At 43.2% G+C, this 19,306-nt stretch overlaps 1 protein-coding gene across 1 annotated transcript; it reads right to left on the bottom strand.

The window, feature by feature from the left end:
• Window positions 1-963: 963 nt before the first annotated feature.
• LOC148318749 (calcium-binding protein 1-like) lies at window positions 964-19,289 on the bottom strand. Its single transcript, XM_088281898.1, has 7 exons — window positions 18,580-19,289; window positions 5,290-5,320; window positions 5,075-5,218; window positions 4,590-4,699; window positions 4,381-4,455; window positions 4,167-4,239; window positions 964-2,811 (listed from the first exon to the last, which is right to left on the bottom strand). The coding sequence occupies exons 1-7, from the start codon at window positions 19,105-19,107 to the stop codon at window positions 2,786-2,788; spliced, it is 987 nt and encodes a 328-aa protein (XP_088138024.1). The 5' UTR covers window positions 19,108-19,289; the 3' UTR covers window positions 964-2,785.
• Window positions 19,290-19,306: the final 17 nt, after the last annotated feature.

The following is a 19,306-nucleotide window of genomic DNA, read 5'->3' as shown; positions in this document are numbered from 1 at the left end:
CCTTACGGCCAGTAGATGTCAACCTCTGATTTGTGGCACGTGTTCTGACTGTGTCTCGTTGAATCATTTCAATTCAATTGTCAGAGCAAAGTCATTGCAGGTTCAATATTGCATCTGTTTGGAAAATGTGAAAAACCTGCGTCGTTTATTTTATTCACATCTCCAGTCTCAAAGCTGACCCTCAACTAAAGTGGGCAACACACAACCAACAGTCAGACCGCGGTTGAGCATTTTTCTTCCCTTCCAAAGTCAGCAAAAGCCTGTCGAATGTCTCTTAAAAAATATATCCCGAGGGTTGGCGTGTGTTAGAAGTGATTTTTTTTCTCCCCGATCTGCTCGGAACACTCAGGACCCATAATGATTCCCCGCCCCCCCCAAAAAAAAAAAAAAAAAAAAAATGGATATAGATAGCAAAGCACGACAATTTTGCATCAAAACAAGAAGGCTTCTTTGCTTGGCTTGTTATCTCAATATCACGTCTTCAAAATCCAGATGCTCTCCTCCCTCCCTGGAGTGTCAACATCACAGATGACAGTCCCAAAGTTCCCTCCCGAGAGCCACCGCAAAGCCCCTTCAAGCTGAAGGGTGGGGTGGGGGTGGAGATGGCAAAGCGAGTGCGGGGATTCTCTCGCAACATGGCCAATGTGTCCAACAAGCCCACTGGGCTGAGGGCTCCCGCTGGGGTGACTTGAATCTGGCATCGGCCTCCCCTCGGGATTTGAGCTGGCATCAAACGGAGAATGTTTCAAAAGTGCAGTCAAATTTCAACAACGTGACATGATTTCTCTGCTCGTTTAAGCTTTAGTGTTTATCGATGACATGAAAATGTTGTTTTGGGGGTCAAATTGACATATCAGAAGGGGAAGATGTTTTGAATGAGCTTTCATTTCTCAATTTGAATCGATAGACAATAAAACTCAAATTGTATATTTGAGATGTCAACAAGTCACACTGGTCAAGCTCTCCATGTCATAAAAATCTTTATTCAACCAGAAAATCTGCTACAAATTGCTTTTGGCATGCATAGTTTTCACACAGTTATGACACGTATGACAATTCCCTTTCGAACTTACATCTCCACTTGGCATGCACGTTTATTGAACAGTTTCTCTCTTCTATCGATAGGATTGCACGGCCTGCATACGTTGCACTTTAGTCCACGTCAAATGATCGTGTTGTCAACTTTCTTTGGCTTTTGTGCATAAAGAAACAAATTCTGCTCCTTTATTGATATGTAGAAAACACTTCAGACGATTGTGAATGGGGTCCAGTTGACGCATGAGGTTGATTGTCCAAATTCCACACGTTGACAAAATTGTCCGTTAAAGAAGCAATGAGTTGTGCCTCGTCCATTTTGAAATTATTTCCGTGACTATTAGGGGGTTTTTTTGTCCGGGGGTGTATTTTGAGGTATTGACGTTAATATAAATGCATTCAGAGATGCAGAAAACATAACCAACAGTACCTTATAGTTATAAAATGTTATAATACAGTTTTTTTTTTTTTTTTTTTTAATTCACATCGTCTCCATTTTGTGCCTTTGAGAATTGATATCAAATAAACAAAAAAATCTAATTCAGAATCAGTATGGAATGTTTCAAATGCCCCTCAGATCAGCTGTACATACGTAGCTACAGTGGTTAGAAAAGTCTACACACCCCTGTTCAAATGCAAAGATGACTCATTTCATCATGTTTTCCACGAGAAATGTGACCTCAAGAAAAAAAAATCTTTTAGAGAGAAGTAGTAAAAAGAAACAAGTGCATTAATGTGGTTGCACAAGTGTGCACACCCTCCTCTCACTAGGAATGTAGCTCTACTCATGTTAAATTGGGAGCATTTTCTCCCCGCACCCGCGTGCATTTTCTCCAGGTACTCGGGTCTCTTCCCACATTCCAAAAACATATTTTATATTTTATACTAACATCGACTGTTCTTTGAAAATGTTCATAATTCGCTCCACCTTTCTAAAAAAAAGCGTTGAAATGATTTATCTTGCCTTTTTTTATAAATATTTCAAAAACCTGGCATCCGAACAGGGATGTGTAAATGCACTGTACAACTAGCTTCAGGAATACCTGCTTGAGGAGTTCTTAATGCACACGAAAAAGACAGAATTCACAATAACGTTATTAAGTCCAGAAAATTGCCTTTGCTACATGGCATTTCATTACAGAAAAAAAAAGTATGTTCCATGACAGCGCAATGGGAAAATATTTACAGTCTGGAGGGCAAACGAGAATATGCACCAAAAACACAAAGACACTCTTTGACAAGACCCCCCCCCCCCACACACACACACACACTCTCACACACACGCGTGTCCATATTGCCATTTCGTATTTGTGCTTCTGCATTCAGCATTGGTCCTTCCCCAATGAGATCCTCTCTTCCCGCAACATCCCATAGTGCATTTCAGCATTCCACTGGTGGTGTGGACATATAACCTGTTTCGAAAAAAAAAAAACCCTGAGATAACCTCCATGGTTTTTACCAGCAGCTTAGTGAGTTAATACGCTCTCGTAGGGTCTCCGAGGACGACATCGTCTAAATCGATAGATCATCTCAACAAACATATTCGCACCAACCATTCCAGAAGAAAATGTGCTTACCTTTCATGAAAAAAAAACAAAACCAAACAAAACCTTTTTAGTCCAAACTTGTGTTCAAAAAAAGAGCAGGAGAGAGAATTCAGTACAAGCAAGTGTTGACTTGTTGTGCTCGTCAGCTCTTTCGCTCCAACGTCGAAGATTTGATGATTTTTCCACCCTCCAAAAAGGTCAAGTCATCGGGACATCATCCGCACAAATTCTGCCAAATGAAGCCACAGCAGCACAAGTGAGTGTGAGACGGAGATGACCGCCACAATATTTCGTACACAGTCACAAGTCGACTCACAGATTGGCACTCAAGCATCGTTTATTTATTATTTCAAAAATATTTGAGGGCGATTTTGTTCATTTCATTTTTTTCCCGGGAATTTGTTCCCTCATTTCAGAAAGGAAAAAAAAAACTTGATACATTTCATCAGGCATCAATAAAGTGCCGATTTGGCTTTGCGTGGGCTGGCCCAATCACGACCGTAAATTACCGTTTAAAACAAACTGCGTGTCAAAGTTTGCTAGTTGTGACAGAGCGTATGAGACACGTTATGTGAGAGCATCGGCGCGAGCAACCTGCAGATGAGCCATTTTGCAAAGCTACTCGTCGACTCTTTGTAACCGCAAACAATTTGTTTGCGAGGATTTCCTCACGGGAGGTTAAAAATGTGCCAACTCTGCAGTGCCGCTAATCAGAAGAATCTCAGCAAACTGCTCTAGCCAATTGCTCCTCTTCCAAGAATTGCATCAAATGTTGCCCAGAATTTCGGACGACAAAACACAAAAGAGAAGCCACAACGAGTGGCTTTCTTTTGCGAGATATTTGAGAACAGGAGCGCTGACAGCAACATAGTGGCGGCTCTCTGTCTCTGTTGACAAAAAAAAAAAAGTCACATTTTTATTCGTCACCATTACGACATTCAGGCTTTAGTTATCGTTTGGTCCTAAGGAAGGAACGAGGGCGCTGACGTCATTGAAGGAAAGCTCTTTGTTACAGCGCCAGCTGGTGTGAAATGCGCCTTATCAATAAAGTTGTATTGTATTGAAACCGAACAGAATCATTTTGCATCGTCATCCAAATTGAATGAGTATTTGACAAAATGGCGCATTCCAATTGCTTTGGGCAGTAAATGTCTATTTTGACGCAATGTAAAAATCTCGACGCGTCTCCGATGAACGAGGCCGTCGCTGGCGCGTTTACTCATCAAAAAACGGAACGCAGCGCTTTCTGATATGCTCATGCCGCAACATCAAATATGCATCCTTCTCTCTCTTCCTCTGTGTGTGTTTGGGAGTAATCTTCGAGGTGACATAATCCCCATGGAGATAATCTGACAGACACAGTGGCACCGTTCATCCCCGCGGATGGTTCGTGCTTTAAATGTGAGCCACGAGGAGAGGAGCGACATTTCTGTAAAGACGTCGCATAGACACACAAAAGGTGCTTCTCATCCAATTAAAATAGGCTGGAAAATGTTTTTGATTTCAGTCATTTGGTTCCAAAGTAAAAGTCACACATGAAAAATTCAAATGAATATCACAGACGCAGATAACGTGATTTTATACCTTCAAAATCCACATGTCCATCTCCGTTGAGGTCTATGTCTCGTAAAATGTCCTCCAGATCTCGGTGACCGACCTGAAAAAGTCCAGCTCAGTTTGGATCGACAGCGTCTTGCAACAATTGTTTGGGCGCATGGGGACTTTTCTAACGTTCTGGACACGTTCCTGGGCAACCGTGCAGGCGTACCTAATGAAATGGCCAAAGATTGCCTCGTACCTGTTGTCCTAAAAGCTTTTTCATGGCTTCTCTGAGTTCTGCGGTGCTGATCTGACCGTCGCCATTGGTGTCGAACTGAAAACGACAAGGAATGGAATTAATCTTTGTCAATTCCCTTAAAAAGTATGCAATTGGAATGAGGGGATAAAAAGCAGGAGAGGAAGAAGTGAGGGCAATCGGTGGATGGATGATAATTGAAATGTCTCCACCTCCTTGAACGCGTCTCGCAGCTCCTTCACGCCGATCATGTCGGCGGTCTCAGCCAGAAGTTTGGGTCCCATGAGCTCCACAAAATCTTCAAAGTCGACATGCCCGCCCACTGTTAGGGACAAAACACGATTTCCCTTTCAACTGTTTTTTTTTTTTTACTTCAGTGTATGCGTACAGTTCTGTTGTATTTAACTTTACTTTTCCAAACTTTCAGTTACAATTAGATGTGTCAACACATTTTTACTAAATTATTTAATCCCAGAAGCAAGTAAACTGAGAACTTGCTGAGTCCAAATTGGCCATTGTTTTTTGGGGGGTTTGAAATGATTTCTTAAACATTAAGTAATATTTTAAATGAAGGGTAAATGAGGTTGCCGTATTAAAAGGAAACAATGATCATATACACATGGCGGTTGTGTTTAACTTTTGTTTTGAGGGGATCCTCAAATTTGATGAAGATCTCCCGAAGGACAAGTTCACCTACGATTCATGTTGATCTGCTGGCTGAGTTCAATCAGCTCCATCTCGGTGGGCATGTAGCCCATCGTCCTCATGCAGTTGCCCAAGTCTTTGCAGCCGATGAAGCCGTCTTTGTCCTTGTCGAACTCCTTGAACGCCTCACGCAGCTCTGGGAGCACGTTGGAGGCTCATGATTACATTGAAAGCAGATTTCATTTGATTTGTGTCGCTGTCGCTTACCATCCATTTCTTCCGGACGCAGCTCTCTGTCCTGTAAGAAGTCACATGAGGGGGGCGGAGTTTAAAAGCCCGCCATTGCGGTTAGCATACAAACTGCGCCAGATCACAGCACGGCGGCGTGAGGAGCAAACGGATTGATACGCTACATATGCGGACGGGTGGTGAGTCTTCCGGACCAGAGGAAGGGATTATGTGTGAGATCAGCTGCTGCCGTAAAATTCTAAACGAAAATTGCAAAATTCAGGGAACTAAAATAGGTCTTGACAATTCAGCTAGTTTACATAATCACCAAAGAGCAGTTCCTCCGCCCATGGCATGAGCGGCGAGGCGAGCTCAAGATTCAAAGACTCTTTCAAGTGACGACGCCAGCTGTAAGAACTCTCATGCTAAGGCGTTGTCATGCAAAAAAATCTCACATTCCTCATCGCGGATTCCTTGCCATCATGTGCAAGCCACAAGGTAAGCAAAGCTGCGTTGCGCTTGGTTGGACGCACAGATTAGCGTTAGCGTCTGATAAGCGGCAAATACTTGATTGCTCAGCAAAGTTGCGATGTTTGCATTTGGTGTCGTCCATGCGCCGGCCTCACAGTCCAGTGTATGAAGTGCTGCTTTCATGAGTGAAAATGACCCGGCGTCGATGACTTTCATTCTGTGAACTTGACACTCTGTGTGGCATGCTAGTGGACGAGTACTCGTGACAAGTGCGGCCACGCGACTGTGTGCCTTCCAAAAAGGAACAGCCATCTCGCAGTTCCTCAGCGCAGTCACGCTCGCCTCCCCTGACTGATTTGATTTGTTGAAGAAGAAGAAAAAAAGGCTGACGCCAGATGCCATCAAGTCAAATAGTCCCCATGCAAGCTGCATTTCTCGCCGTTGACATTGTCATACAAGAGGCAACACTTTCACGACGTCATAAACAATTTTTAGGTGTCATTGCTCCGCCCGTGTGGCCCTCAAGCTCTGGTAAAAAAAAAATGTCACATTTGGTCTCAATTTCAAAGCAGTGAGAGCACATTCAACCCACAAAAAAAGCATCCTCCACCCCACATGAGACAAAACACAGGCAATGACTTCATAATGTCCTTGAGGTGACCTTGCAAGCACTGAGCCCAAATTGTCTCTGATGCTCCCCGAGTGGCTTGGATGGCCACCGGGACAATTTCAAGACCATATTTCAATCTATTCTCAGAGTACTGTCAGGATTTTCCAGACATTCAATCGTTCATCCACTCTGGGCGGCTTGCCTTTCTGTTTAAGCCGCCACCTGACTTGCCGCCCAAACTAAATGTGCAGCTTTTCTGTCATTGGACGGAATTGCGTGTCAGTCAGTCCGGCAGCACACTTGAGTGGTCGTAATGTCATCTCTGATTGATTTTTTTTACGTTTCATTTTTCCCTCTCTCTCTAGTCATATTAATAATGATTGGGAAGCGGGCCCATGAACTCGTTCAGTGCCATTTTGACTTCTATACCCGTCAATGGCACTGAATGAGTTAAGATTCTTATCATTTGTGCTATTGTTTTAAATGGAAAAATGGTACTAATGAAACGTCAATCTTCTAATCTAAGTGTTCATTCAAATAATTCCAAAATCAAAGTCACTTCCTGAGACTAGCTATCATTCTGACGACAACTTTCCTTTAGGTCGTACTGACGTGACGGTGAGGTGCGTATTTTATGTCATCTCTCAGCAAGCATGCACGTGCACGTTTCTGGACTTACGTACAGCCTGCCGGCTCTCGGCGAAGCCCTTGCGTAGAAAGATGCACGCGGGGCCCAGCACGTTGTGCATGTTGGTGCCGTTCTGTGCCAGCGCCACTAGCGGCTCCAGATAGCCCCCCCCTGAGCCCCCCTCCTCACAGGACTGCACCGCTTTGTAGTTCTTCTTCTGGTCCTGGAGCGGAATCGGTCCGGCGTTAGGGTATGGAGGAGCAGGGTTGTATAAAAAGATGGTGGAGTCCATTTGAGGCGGCATGGAGTGGACGCGGGGGGGGAGGGATGAGGTTGGAGAGCACGTCTGTCAGTCATTTGACGCTCTGGAGTCAGTCGTTATGGAACATGAACCTCGGGGAAGGGAAGCAGAGGAGGTTTTATACCGTCTGATGTGTTTTTAACTTGACTTTTGTCTTCCAAAGGCGACAAACGTCACAGATGCCAAATTGCCTATGACAGCCTTTGCAAAACTTTTTCAGTCTTGCACTCCTCCCTCCGACGTCTCAGCAGAAACAGAAAGCAGAAACTACTCAATGGACGCCGTCCTCATTTGGTGTGGCAAGGCCTTGCCAGTCCACCCAAGCGATCATTTTTATCGACCCATCTCAAGTGTTCCAAACAGCTTGAGAGCAAATCTCTTTGGACACTTCAAATGTCCGATTCTAAGTCCACTTGGCAGCATTATGTCACCTAAAGAGTGAAAGGCTGTAAATTTATAGGAGTGAAAACCGTTGGGATGTGTACGTATTTGAGGTGGTCTGTTTTGTAAAAAAAAATTTTAAAATAGCTGCAATGCTTCGTTTTTTTAGGAGGAAGCTTGTCAGCAGTTACCTTGAAAATTTTCCGATGACTTGATTTTAAAAGTTACTCATTTACTTGACTGATCATTTTATTGAAAAACGTAACTAAGATTACAAGATTGTTGATGTTTTTCACTGACCATAACGGATCGACTTGTTTTCAGCGTAAATGAAAATCTAATATTTTACACCTATATGTGTCATATATTAATATAAAATAAAGTAATTCTTTTTTTTAATTGTCAATCCTGTATTAGTTGCTGCTCTACTTCCTTAGAAAGTGTGCTGCAACTCCCAATGTTTCTTTTTCTTTTTTTTTTAAATCGATAGATAACACTGTCAATGGTATAGAATAGAATAGAATAGAAATCCCTTTATTGTCATTGTACTCAAGTGTGCAACGAGATTAGAGGGATATAGATGTACAGCGTACATTTTCATCACAAATTCAATACAGGAACTGCATTTTCAGCTTGAAAAGCCACGCGTGAGATGTCACAAAGCAACATCGTCTCGACAGCTCATTGTTTAGTTTTGTTTTTTCGACTGTATCACTCATGTCTCTTCGACCTTTAAAAAGGAAGACGACATAACGTTCCTCAAATGCTTCTTAAATATGAAACAATGTGAAAATCTCATGGAAAGATGATCGTGCACCAAGAATATAAAAAAAATCCAAAATTGGAATAGAACAACAAACAGTGTGTCAACCTTGACCCAAAAGACGCACCTGAACCTCAAGCACATTTTTCAGGCCGTTCCAGCGGAGCCATCCATTTATTCCTAATCACCAATGAAGCTCTTCCACCCGAGGGGTGAACGAGGCTCTCGTGCAAAGTCGACCCAATTACGGAGCAAGCTACAGGTTCATTAAAAGCGACCGCTTCCTTGTTAGCGGTGAATCGAAAAAGACTGAAAATAGAATGTGACATCACTGATCACGTCTTCAGATAGTGTGAGCGAATGACCAAAAGATCGCCGCCTGCATCTTTACGTCAGCAGAGCACATTCGCCAAACATCCTGTCCTGCACTCCAAATAACCTTCAACGCTCCATCTGGTCACATGTCAGCCACTTTGTGCATTTCTGCACGAGGGTTCGATGCCCACCGGCTAATCTGAGCAAGTGATGCATGGCGCAGGGCTGTTTGTGGAGGAGACATCGTGCCACAAAATGACTACCGAGCCACGCGCGGACAGTTACATAACACGCATAAAGGGGGGGGGGGATGCAAAAAGTCAGGCCAAGTCGAGCAAGAAGTCGTCTAGCAGCGTGCTCGGATGGCTTCGGTTGTAATTCTTTTTAATGTCAACAATGTGCAGCTGCTGCTGGTACGGATGGAGCGAGCGGCCAATTTAAGGTTTTGCAACAAATACAAAATATGCGCCATCAAGTACGATTACATGTTCTCAATTTATTGAAAAACTGGACAGTGGAAGCTCAACATTTGAAGATAATATTCGTCTTTAATAGTGAGATAAAAATGGGATTAAAATTACTTTTTGTCATTGCCCCCCTTTAAGTGTCCTCGTGATGGCAAAGACGATGAGAAGAAAACCAGACAAAAAAGAAAATGGAAATTATGGCGATACAGAAAAGTATTAGCCGGCACTTGGCTGCAATACGGCAAAATCTGGAGCGCCATTCAAACCCAATTTCAACTCTGGTACAGAAAAACAGCAGTGAGCGCCATGCTAACATGATGCTAACATGCTAGCCTCATTTGTAGCATTTAGCATGAGCAGAAAACCTTTCTTGTGGATTGTTTTTAACCGTGGAAGAAATACAAATACAAATTGTTTAATTCATCTCATTGCTAATTTCATTGCTCAGCATTTATACTGCGTCTTGTTGATGCAGTATATATTTGTTAAATCATTTAGCATTCATTCATTCACCAATTTGACCTCAATTTAAAACTATTGCACTTTTGTGTCAGTTTGACCGGCAACAAAACACGATGGTAGTTGGTTAAATTCTTATTTTTATTTTTTTTTGACAGTTGAAATGTTCCTTAATTTTGGTTGGTTTTGTTATTATTTCATAAATTTGGATTATTATTTTTCTTCTTTATAATGGATCAGTTTGACATAATGGAGGGTTAACAGGTGAAATCTTTTGAATCTTGTATGATGGGTCATATTAATTTAGTTGATTTACTTTCAAATGTTTGACTCTTTACATAAGAGGGTTAAACTTGGGTACAAGTATTCAATGAAACATTTAAGCGGGTCAATTTGACCCGCAAACAAATAGGACGGATAACAGCTTAACTTCTTTTCACACTTGTATGACTGCTGAATTTTTTTAAAATATTTACTTTTATTTTTGACCATTTCATTCCATGACATCTTTTCACTTTTAAATGGGTCAATTTGACCCACAACAAAACATGGGGTAACGGGTTCACTTCTTATGACTCGAAACATTTTTTCCCCTTTTGTAACAGATAATATTTCATTCCCATTATAATGAGGCGGGGCTGGATTGTCTTGAATTGACGCGACTAAAGTTGATCCACCGCTTGGCCTCGTGTAGCGGTGACAAACTCTCGGCAATCTATTTTTACTCCTGAAAACACGACATGCAACAATGAAACTACACAAAGTGCATCCGACTACTACTCCTATTCCCTTCCATTCAAACACGACATGGATGGAAAGTCAAAGTCCAAAGTCCGTTCAGGTCCAGTCGGGTGGCCTAAAGGGCAGCTGGAAGCAAGTTTGGGAGGAGCAAACATGCGGGGACCACAGCCAAGAGAGAAGAGCTTACCTTCTTGGTGAAAATTTTGAGTGACTTTACAGAGTTGCCCATTGCAAAAAAAAAAAAAGGAAAACCCCAAACGCGGTGGTCTCGCCTTATGTTTTCCCCCTAAGTGTGTGTGACGATGGCGTGTGCATGAGTGTCCGCGTGCATCTCCTGGCATGCAGTGGAATGGGAAGTGATTGGAAAAGGGGAAGAAGGTTTCACTGGCTCATTGACTGACACGAGAGGACATTTGGGGAGAAGCGGAGAGGAAAGGGATGAGAGCGGGGTGGGGCCGGGTGGGGGGTTCTGCATCGGGAGGAGAGCGGAACGCAACTGAGACAAAGGAGAACAAACGACGGATCGGAAGAACACGAGGACGAGCGAGGAGGTGCGAGCGGCGAGAGTGGAAAAGATGCCTTAATCATTCCATCCTCTCTCCGACGGTCTTTGCAACCCTCCCCTCTCGCCTCTCTCCTTTCCCTCGCTCACTCACGTTGTCTCTACCTTCCGCTCTCTCTCTCCCTCTCTCGCTCTCCTCCACGCGTTCCAAATCTATGCAAATTCCACACAAGAGGTTCTTTCGGACAAGCATATTACCTTCCCTGGAGCAAGACGCCGCAGAGGCTAATCCAAAGCACATGGATACCTACAAACGCAACACACACACACACACCCCTCATGTGAGGCTCTCAATCTAAAAATAAATCACTCTCCTTCTCCCCACTTTATAGCCCCAGCATCCATCCATCCACATGCAATCACACACACATTTCACAAAGTCATTTTAGGCTCGAAGGGCTTGGATTTCGACCAAAACATGCACAAAAAGGGACACGAGGCTGCTCTAAATGCAAACACGCATACAAAATAAAAATTGGATTTATTCCTATTTTTCCCATAAATTGGCATGAAGCATTCAGCCTCACTCTCTGTCACACACACATTGATTGGCCATCGTATTTGACTAAAACAACAAGCAAAAGTGTGAGATGTGCGGATGGCTGGATGGCTAAATTGTTCCATGTGCTTCTGTATAAACTGAATATTGCCAAACATGTGGCGCAGTCAATTTCAAATGCCGCATTTGAAACGTCCATGCATTGATGAGTAGCGTTGAAGCTTCTTTCAGCTGACTTGATAGTGAGCTGAGCTGTCAATCGCAACGTGCAAATAAACAACGATTCACATTTTCAATGAGCCCAACTAGCACGCTTTGGGAACATGCAAGAAACCCGCATTACCCGGCGAAAAACAACACAAGCACGGGGAGACCACGTCAACGGCATCCAGGAAGAGCCAAGCCGAAATTTGAACTCAGAGCTTCTTGACTGTGAGGAACTCACGCCAACCTAACCAACCCCCCCCCACCACCACCATCCGGTTATTGAAGCGGAATGATGGCAAACGGCATGACGGGCTTTTTGAAGCTTGCTTTTTGCTGAGACTGCACTTTGGCTTAACCAGCAGGATGAATACATGACTTAATATCTTCACTGCGAATATTCGCAGTTTGATTGCAAATCCACAGCTGCCTCCAAAGTCAACATATTTACACTAAAGTGGTACAGTTGAAGTAAAATGCAAGACTAAACCTAAAACTGAGAGAAGTAACCAAACTACATAACCGACCAAAGCGTGTTCCCTTAAAACTAAAGCAGACAATGCAAAACGCCATCGCCGAGCGAACGAAACGAGCATTGATGCTGTGGCAAACATTTAAGCAACAGATATTTGAACATCAGTGGTGCAGTAACACATGTAAACAGACGATAGGCGGAAAACGACGCCGTTAGTTGTTGAAAGTCTTCCTTCTCATGGATCGATTTTGCTTCTTCCGGCCGAACAAGGCGTTCGTGGGCCCCGAAGCATCAAATCATGATACGCAAGTGGTTTAATTCTTCGATTCAATAACTGTATGTCATTCCTATATGTTCTGTGTATTGGAAAATACGGTTGAGTGTTGTATTTTTTTAGAACAAAAAAATGTTTTCTGTGTGTGTGTGGGGGGTGTGCGCGTGTGCGCGTGTGTTGTTCACTGGATGATTCACGCAGCCTCGCACCGCAGGCTCATTGTGAACTTCAGAATACATTGGACGTCACACACACGAACCGTCAGCTCCAATCAAGTCACGCAGGAGAGTGCGTGTGCGTGTGCGTGTGCGCCTCCGATTCCATGACTCCCTCCCTTTCACATCCTTGTCTCACTCTCATTTACATGACTCTGTATCAACGCGTTCAGAAGAATATATATATTTTTTTTTCAAAAATCTTTTATGTCGTTTAAGTCAGATTCATCGTATTTAATAGAATTACAATTGAGTTTAAAATGGTTGCAATTAAAATACAATTTCATAAATGAGATGACATTCAATCCAATTTATTTCATTAAATAAGTCAATAACACAAAAAAATTACGAAATTAGAATAGTACATTTTTATCTTTGAAATTTTTATCAAATTTTTAAAATAATCCTTAAGAAGGGAGACCGGATGGGATGTCCCAACAACACGAGTGTGGTGGCCATCGGGAAGTTTGTGAGTTTCCCGACTGGCCGGTCCATTTCCAGGCCGGGCGCCCACCCACTTTACATGACATGTCCAGTACACAATCCACCCCCCCCCCCAGCCCAATTGTCCTCATGCGTTTCATTCTAGACCTTCCAGACCCTGCATAAATATTTTGCATCATTCATAATCATGTGCAAGCGGGTGCATCCGTTTCGCAGCTTCATCCTCATGTGCAAAAAAAAAAAAAGGGAGGATTTACGCCAAGTGAGTTTTTTTCTGCCGAGGCTGGATACCAAAATATCCACGAGGCTCTAAAAATAGCGCTCACACTCGAGACATACTGGAGGCATATGCTGCGCTGAAGCTCGCCCCTTTCCCGGCATCATCTCCACACACACAAAAAACATTTCACCATTCAGTGCATCCGATATTGGTAGCACCTCGAAAAAAAATACTTAGCTCCCCAAGCAACACCATAGGGGCAACATTAGAATACAGTAACGTAGTAGGCCCGAGTGTTCATCACAAAACGAGGCAGTAAAAGTATACATGTCCCCCCTCCAAACTGCTGGTTAAAAAAAAAAAAGAAAACCTCAAAATGGGTTATTTGGGTAACCATATGCATGCTTGAAGTTGTGGCAACCTTTTGGGTCGAGATCATATTTCACAAAGTTGACTTTTCAAACAAATGTGACCTTGCTGTTGGGTTAATCCATTGTGGCCAGCCAATGAATTATAGTTAGTGCACTCTAAAAACAGCCAGCTCAAAAATGACCCAATTTGGGTCAAAAGGGGTTTTATTGTTATCCATTTAAGCCAAGAAGTGGATGAATAAAACAAAATGAAATTAATTATGATATCCTGAATTAAGTCGCATTTGATCTCATAATTTCTATTTATTACAAATTTAAAGTTAAACTTGACAATGTTTTGTACAATCAAAACTTTCCACCCTAAAAATTGGGTTGATCCCATTTCGACCCAACTGTTTTTACAGGGGTACAAGTACAAGCTCATGCATTTTTTGCATATGCTACTCCCATTTTTTTTGGTATTATTATTAAGGCCCGAGCATCAACCGCTATGAGGTGCCTATTCTTTTTTAAGACTACATGGCTATAAGCATCATTCTGTTTGATTGATATCATGTTTTAAATGTAAATATCAGGAGTATTTAATTCAGTTATTCTTTTGTGTACCAGTAGGGGGAGCCCACGTAACTCTCGTGGTACTTGTAGCACACACGTAGAGAAGCTCTGCTGTCCAGCTTCTGGAAGGAGTCGTCAAGGTCAGTGTGACTGCAAGAGCAAGTATGGAGGATGGAGACAGATTTTGAAAAAAAAAATAAAATAAAAAGGGACAAATGGGCAACAGGTGACAGGAGGAATCAGCTTGAGTGAAAGCGACACTTGCAAGCAAGTGAGGAGCTGTTTTTCTCTTCGTCAGCGTTGTCGTGACACAGCAAACAACTGAGTGTTGATGTTTTTCACAAGTATGATCCAAACTCCACAAAGTCAACTATTTGCTTCTGTCCTTGTCACCTTTTTTCCTTGCATGGTTTGTCCTCTCACGCACAGCGGATTCATGTCTGGAGGAAACGTGGCAGAGAGAGTCCAAATGCAACTTGCGCCCTCTGCTGGTTAAAATGAAAAACAGCTTCAACAGTCACTTTCATATAGTGTCTATTCTGTTTATATATTACCGACCGTTTTATTCATATTTTCATTGTTAACTGTAGTTTTTCTTTTTTTTTGCTTTGGAACTCGCTGCCACCTGACCTCCGCAACACACAATTTTAAGATCTCCTATTCACTGTAGCTGCATTACGTTATTTTTATTTTTTACTATTGTTCTGAATCAAAGAAAATGTAACAAAATCTTCTGTACACAGTAATACTGTTTTCAACTGTTTATTGATGTAAGGTGTCATTGAAATCCGCTTTCAAATTTAATGTATTATTATTATTATTATCATTATTATTTTGCATTTTCTTTTTCTCAACCAAATGTCCAATTAATTTCATTATGAATTGAATTTTATTTTGTTCAACTTTTAATTTATTCCTAATTTTATTTTGTGCATTTTACTGCATTCATGGGATTTTTGTCATGGCTTCACTGGAAAATATTTGTTATTCCTGTTGGTTGTATTTTTATAGTATTATTAGTAGCATTCATTTATTCATTTCATTTTTCATATTCACTTCTGATCACCAGTGTATTTCTCCTAGTCCAAAATAATCAAGAAAAATAACGTGATGTATGACGGCGGTCAAATTTTTGGGGAGGGAAATGCATTCGTGTCCAAGACTAAAAATGTTAACTGAGCAAGAATTAAAATGAGCGCCTCATGAAGGGTTCTTTTTTTCCTTTTCAGCGCAGAGAGCACAAACAAAAAACTGTGCGCCGCCTCCAGTCTTTCAAATTCAGGTCTTGATGGTCTATTTTTAGCTTCCTCCACTGGCTGCTCTGTTGGCCTCGTATGTATGCAGATCTTCCTGTTATGTAAGAAATGATTTTACAAAAAGAAAGTTTCTTGCGTAGCATAGCCCTGCCATGTCCACTCTTGGACTCTGGACGTTTGTTTGCGTGCAGGCAATTTTCTCCTTTTCACTCTTGTGGCTGGGCAATTAAGAATTAGGGTCAACCCATATACAGGAGAGTAAATAAACGTCAACGAGATGGACCTTTGCGATGCGAGTTCAGAACTCGGAACCTGGTGCTTATCTCAAGACTCTCTGGCCACAACATTAGGTACACTTGCACATCTCACGATATCCAATCGAGATGTATCCAGAATTCAGCCTTCAAAGTTATCAACGTTGATCATATTTTATGCATTTGTAGATTCCAGATATGCATTCATTTGTGCACATGAACAATGAGAATCACCGATTTTGAAGTTTTTCCAAACAGCTCCAAAACTGTTCCAAAAAGCTTCGCTGGCCCGGATGTACTCACGTAAACATCGCCGCAACGCTTAGAGTCTAATTAACCTTTAAGTGGGCCGTATTGCTAATGTTAAGTAAATTTCTGGCTTATTGAGTAAATGTATTAAATGGACTCCGGTGATATTTGGTCCCTTTTTGACCCAACAACTGAGTTCAAACGAACCCAAACTGGGCTATTTTTAAGCCAATTCCTTCAGAAATGCTCGGACAAACGACGAGGTGTTGAAGTGCCCATTGAGTGTCGACAGCTTTGGGTCGGTATCAACTGAAATCTATTTCATTGAAGACGTAAAAAATGTGAGCGCAGCGTGTGACGACAACTTTGCTGCACGAACCTCCGAGACCGATTGAAGCTCTGGCCTGGATTGAGCGAGAGAGATGAGTTATTTCGGGAACGCAGTGTGCACCGAGGTAATTGTCTCCTCTCCAGCTTTTTTTTTTTTTTTTATCATCCGTTGTGGAGGGCGACGGATTGGAAGAAAATGGGCAGATTTTGGAGAGCAATCAGACAGAAAGGCCACGGCCGGCGAGGGGGCTTCATTCCTAATTTTCACCCTAATTTCCATTCCATATGTTTGAGGGTCAGAGAGGATGAGACGCACCTCCCGCACATTCTGCTTTTATGACGACGAAAAGCTCACCGTTGATCGACACCATCATTACGATGAGTCAAATTCTGCGCAAACTATTTCATTTGAGTTTGTATCTTGGAAATGTCATTCGGGATGAAGTCCTTGCATTAATAATTCAAAGTGATATCCGCCCCCCCCCCGTCCCCGCAGCTGTTTTGTGAGATGTCTCTTTAAATGTTGCTCCCTTGCTCGTTTCCTCACTTTTCCAAATGCATGTTTAGCCTGTTTTTATTCTTCTCTGACCATTTGGAGGACTTCAAACTGGCCACACGGGATCAGGAGCAGCAGGAGAGCACTTTTTCTTTTCTTCCACTTCCACTTGATTACCGGAACTCTGACATTTTTTTTTTTTTTTTATTTTTAAATGAGAAAATCAAATGGGAACAAAATGCATTTTCCAAAATACTTGTTCTCATTCAGGAGCCAACAGATTTTCACCTATCATAACAAAAAGGAAATACAGTACAAAAACCTTTACAAGCATGGAGTCGCGGCCCCCAAAAATATTCTTTCGTTTTAGTGCAGCTTTGAACTTTTCTTTCATTTTCTGCATGGATGTCAACATTAAAAGGATGTGGAGGCGATCTACAGTTTGGTGCAAAGACCCGGCACGTGTCGATTTATGCGATCTTTTCGACGTGTTCAGGGTTTGCCGAATCGTTGTCATGAGCGGCCAACCGTCAACCAGTTTCGCTACGATTTCAATCGACGTGGAAAAGTGTCGCCACATCGCAAAAATAGGCCCGTTATGGCCCGTTTCAATGATACGCTGGAGAAGGAATATTTTAATGCGCTCTCGCCATGGTTGAAGTTGCAATCTCGCTCGTTCGGGTTTCAACGGAACTTGTTGATGTGTGGTTGCGTATATGCCGTCAGTCACGCGTTCGTCCCAATCAAAGTCATTTCAGTCCAAATGGCATGCCTTGAGGTCAAATCAAATAAATGATTTTCGTTCAAACTTCAACACGATGTACACTTTTGTATCAGGTCGTGACTAATGCGGTCGAAAACGACATCCAACCGGCATCCCCTCGCACCTGTGCTCAATTCATTATTGATACGAGTGCATCAAGAACTGGCGTCAACAATTGCCCTAGTGGTCGTGTCGACACATTGCATCACTCAACAAATGTGAAAATATTGTGTTTTACGATAACACCCAACGAAACTATATTTCTCATTTCATTTATAGCTGTGGATAAAAAACAAAGCATGGAGAGTCTCTGATGCTGAACGGGCTTCAAAAATCCCAGTTGTCGCCTGTTTCGTCTCTTTGTGGCAATCTGCAACTTCCTTGACAATCATGCTTTGTTTTTGTGGTTCAAAAAATGTATATAATAGAATATATTGAACATGGAGAATCAAAACCCGATACAGGGACACCGTTTTACCGTTGAAGATGTAAGGTGCTCAACAATTTGGTGCCGACTGTGATTTTTGTCGAGTGTGGTCGTGTTGTTTGATGTATGGCGGCCCTGAAGACAAAGATGCAAGTTCTCAGCTGGGGGACAAACATCAACCACTCAGCCAAAAGCAATCATTCAATTTTTTGGAGTTGGATAGGTAAGGTACACCCTGGTCACAAGCCAAACACAGGGAACATCGACAAATAAACATGTCATCGGGAAAGCCAACACACTTTTTTTTGGAATGAGTGAGCCAGAAAATTGAGATTCAAACCGACAATGTCACGATTAATCCCGAACCATATATAAAAACCTTGGCAGCATTCAGTCAACAAAACATGCGTAAATGTGCAATGGGGAAGATAGCTGCAGTATGCATAATTGAGGCCAGAACCTCGCAAATTCGTGACGCAGATGTGCACTGTGATGCTCAGATCCAATTATCATTTTTTTGGTTGCTTTTTTTACTTTATTGATTCAAAGCAATCCCCTCCAAAAGTGCTGCTGCATATTTGTAATGAGCCCAGGCTTACCTGTCCAAAGACAGACTTGACGATGGGGTGCAGGCTTGCATCATAGTCCGAAACGGTGCTGAGCCTCTTGGACCTTCGGCCGGCGGCGGGCCGACTCGGAACCGGGGCGCTACCGGCGGCGGCGGCGTCCGAGCTCAGGCTGGAGGCTGAGCCGCTCGCCGTCCTCCTGCCGGTCTCGAAGAAGAAGTCGGCGTCGTCCCGTTCTTCCTTGCTCGCACCCGGGGGCCCCTTGGCGTCCCGTCCGCGTCCCCCGTGCCCCGCGGACTGCTTGGACCTGCCGGATTTGGTGCGCGTTTTGCGCTTCACGTCCTCGGCGCCTTTGTCTGCGTGGCCGGGCCGGCACAAGGGTCTCCTGGCGCTCGCCTCCTCCATCCGAGCGGCATCGGCTCCTCCTCTCGAACCGCGCTGGTTCCGCAGCCCGCCGCGCCCGCCGTGTGGGCCGTGGTCGGACTGCGTGGATCTGCGCTGGAGCCCCGTGGCCCTGAGCAGGGACGTTGCGGATTCGCTTTTAGGCAAAGAGGAGCTCATGGTTTCTCGCGTCCCACTTTTCGCGGATGAAGCTGCAGGTGCGTGAGGTACATCGGCCAGCTGCTGGATCCACGTCCACGGGGGTGGTCGTAATGGTGGTTGGATGGAGGTCTGCGGCAGCTGCCACCTGCCGGGACATTTGCAAGCGAACTGTTCCACCACACTTGCTCCAAGTTTGAATGCGCGCACGCACACACGC

The sequence above is a fragment of the Idiotropiscis lumnitzeri genome, chromosome 18 (genome assembly GCF_059441095.1).
Source record: "Idiotropiscis lumnitzeri isolate Australia: NSW breed Sydney's pygmy pipehorse chromosome 18, RoL_Ilum_1.0, whole genome shotgun sequence".
NCBI lineage: Eukaryota > Metazoa > Chordata > Actinopteri > Syngnathiformes > Syngnathidae > Idiotropiscis > Idiotropiscis lumnitzeri.
The sequence above is the reverse complement of the archived record's forward strand: the minus strand, read 5'-3'. Positions and strand labels throughout refer to the sequence as shown.

What these genes read in the sequence shown, in the direction of transcription:
- LOC148318749 (XM_088281898.1), bottom strand. Translation starts at nt 19,107, where the DNA reads ATGAGCTCCTCTTTGCCTAAAAGCGAATCCGCAACGTCCCTGCTCAGG. An exon ending in TCAAGTCTGTCTTTGGACAG is followed by an intron (nt 5,321 to 18,579) that starts GTAAGCCTGGGC and finishes GACTTCTTACAG; the next exon opens with GACAGAGAGCTGCGTCCGGA. An exon ending in TGCGAGACGCGTTCAAGGAG is followed by an intron (nt 4,456 to 4,589) that starts GTGGAGACATTT and finishes TGTCGTTTTCAG; the next exon opens with TTCGACACCAATGGCGACGG.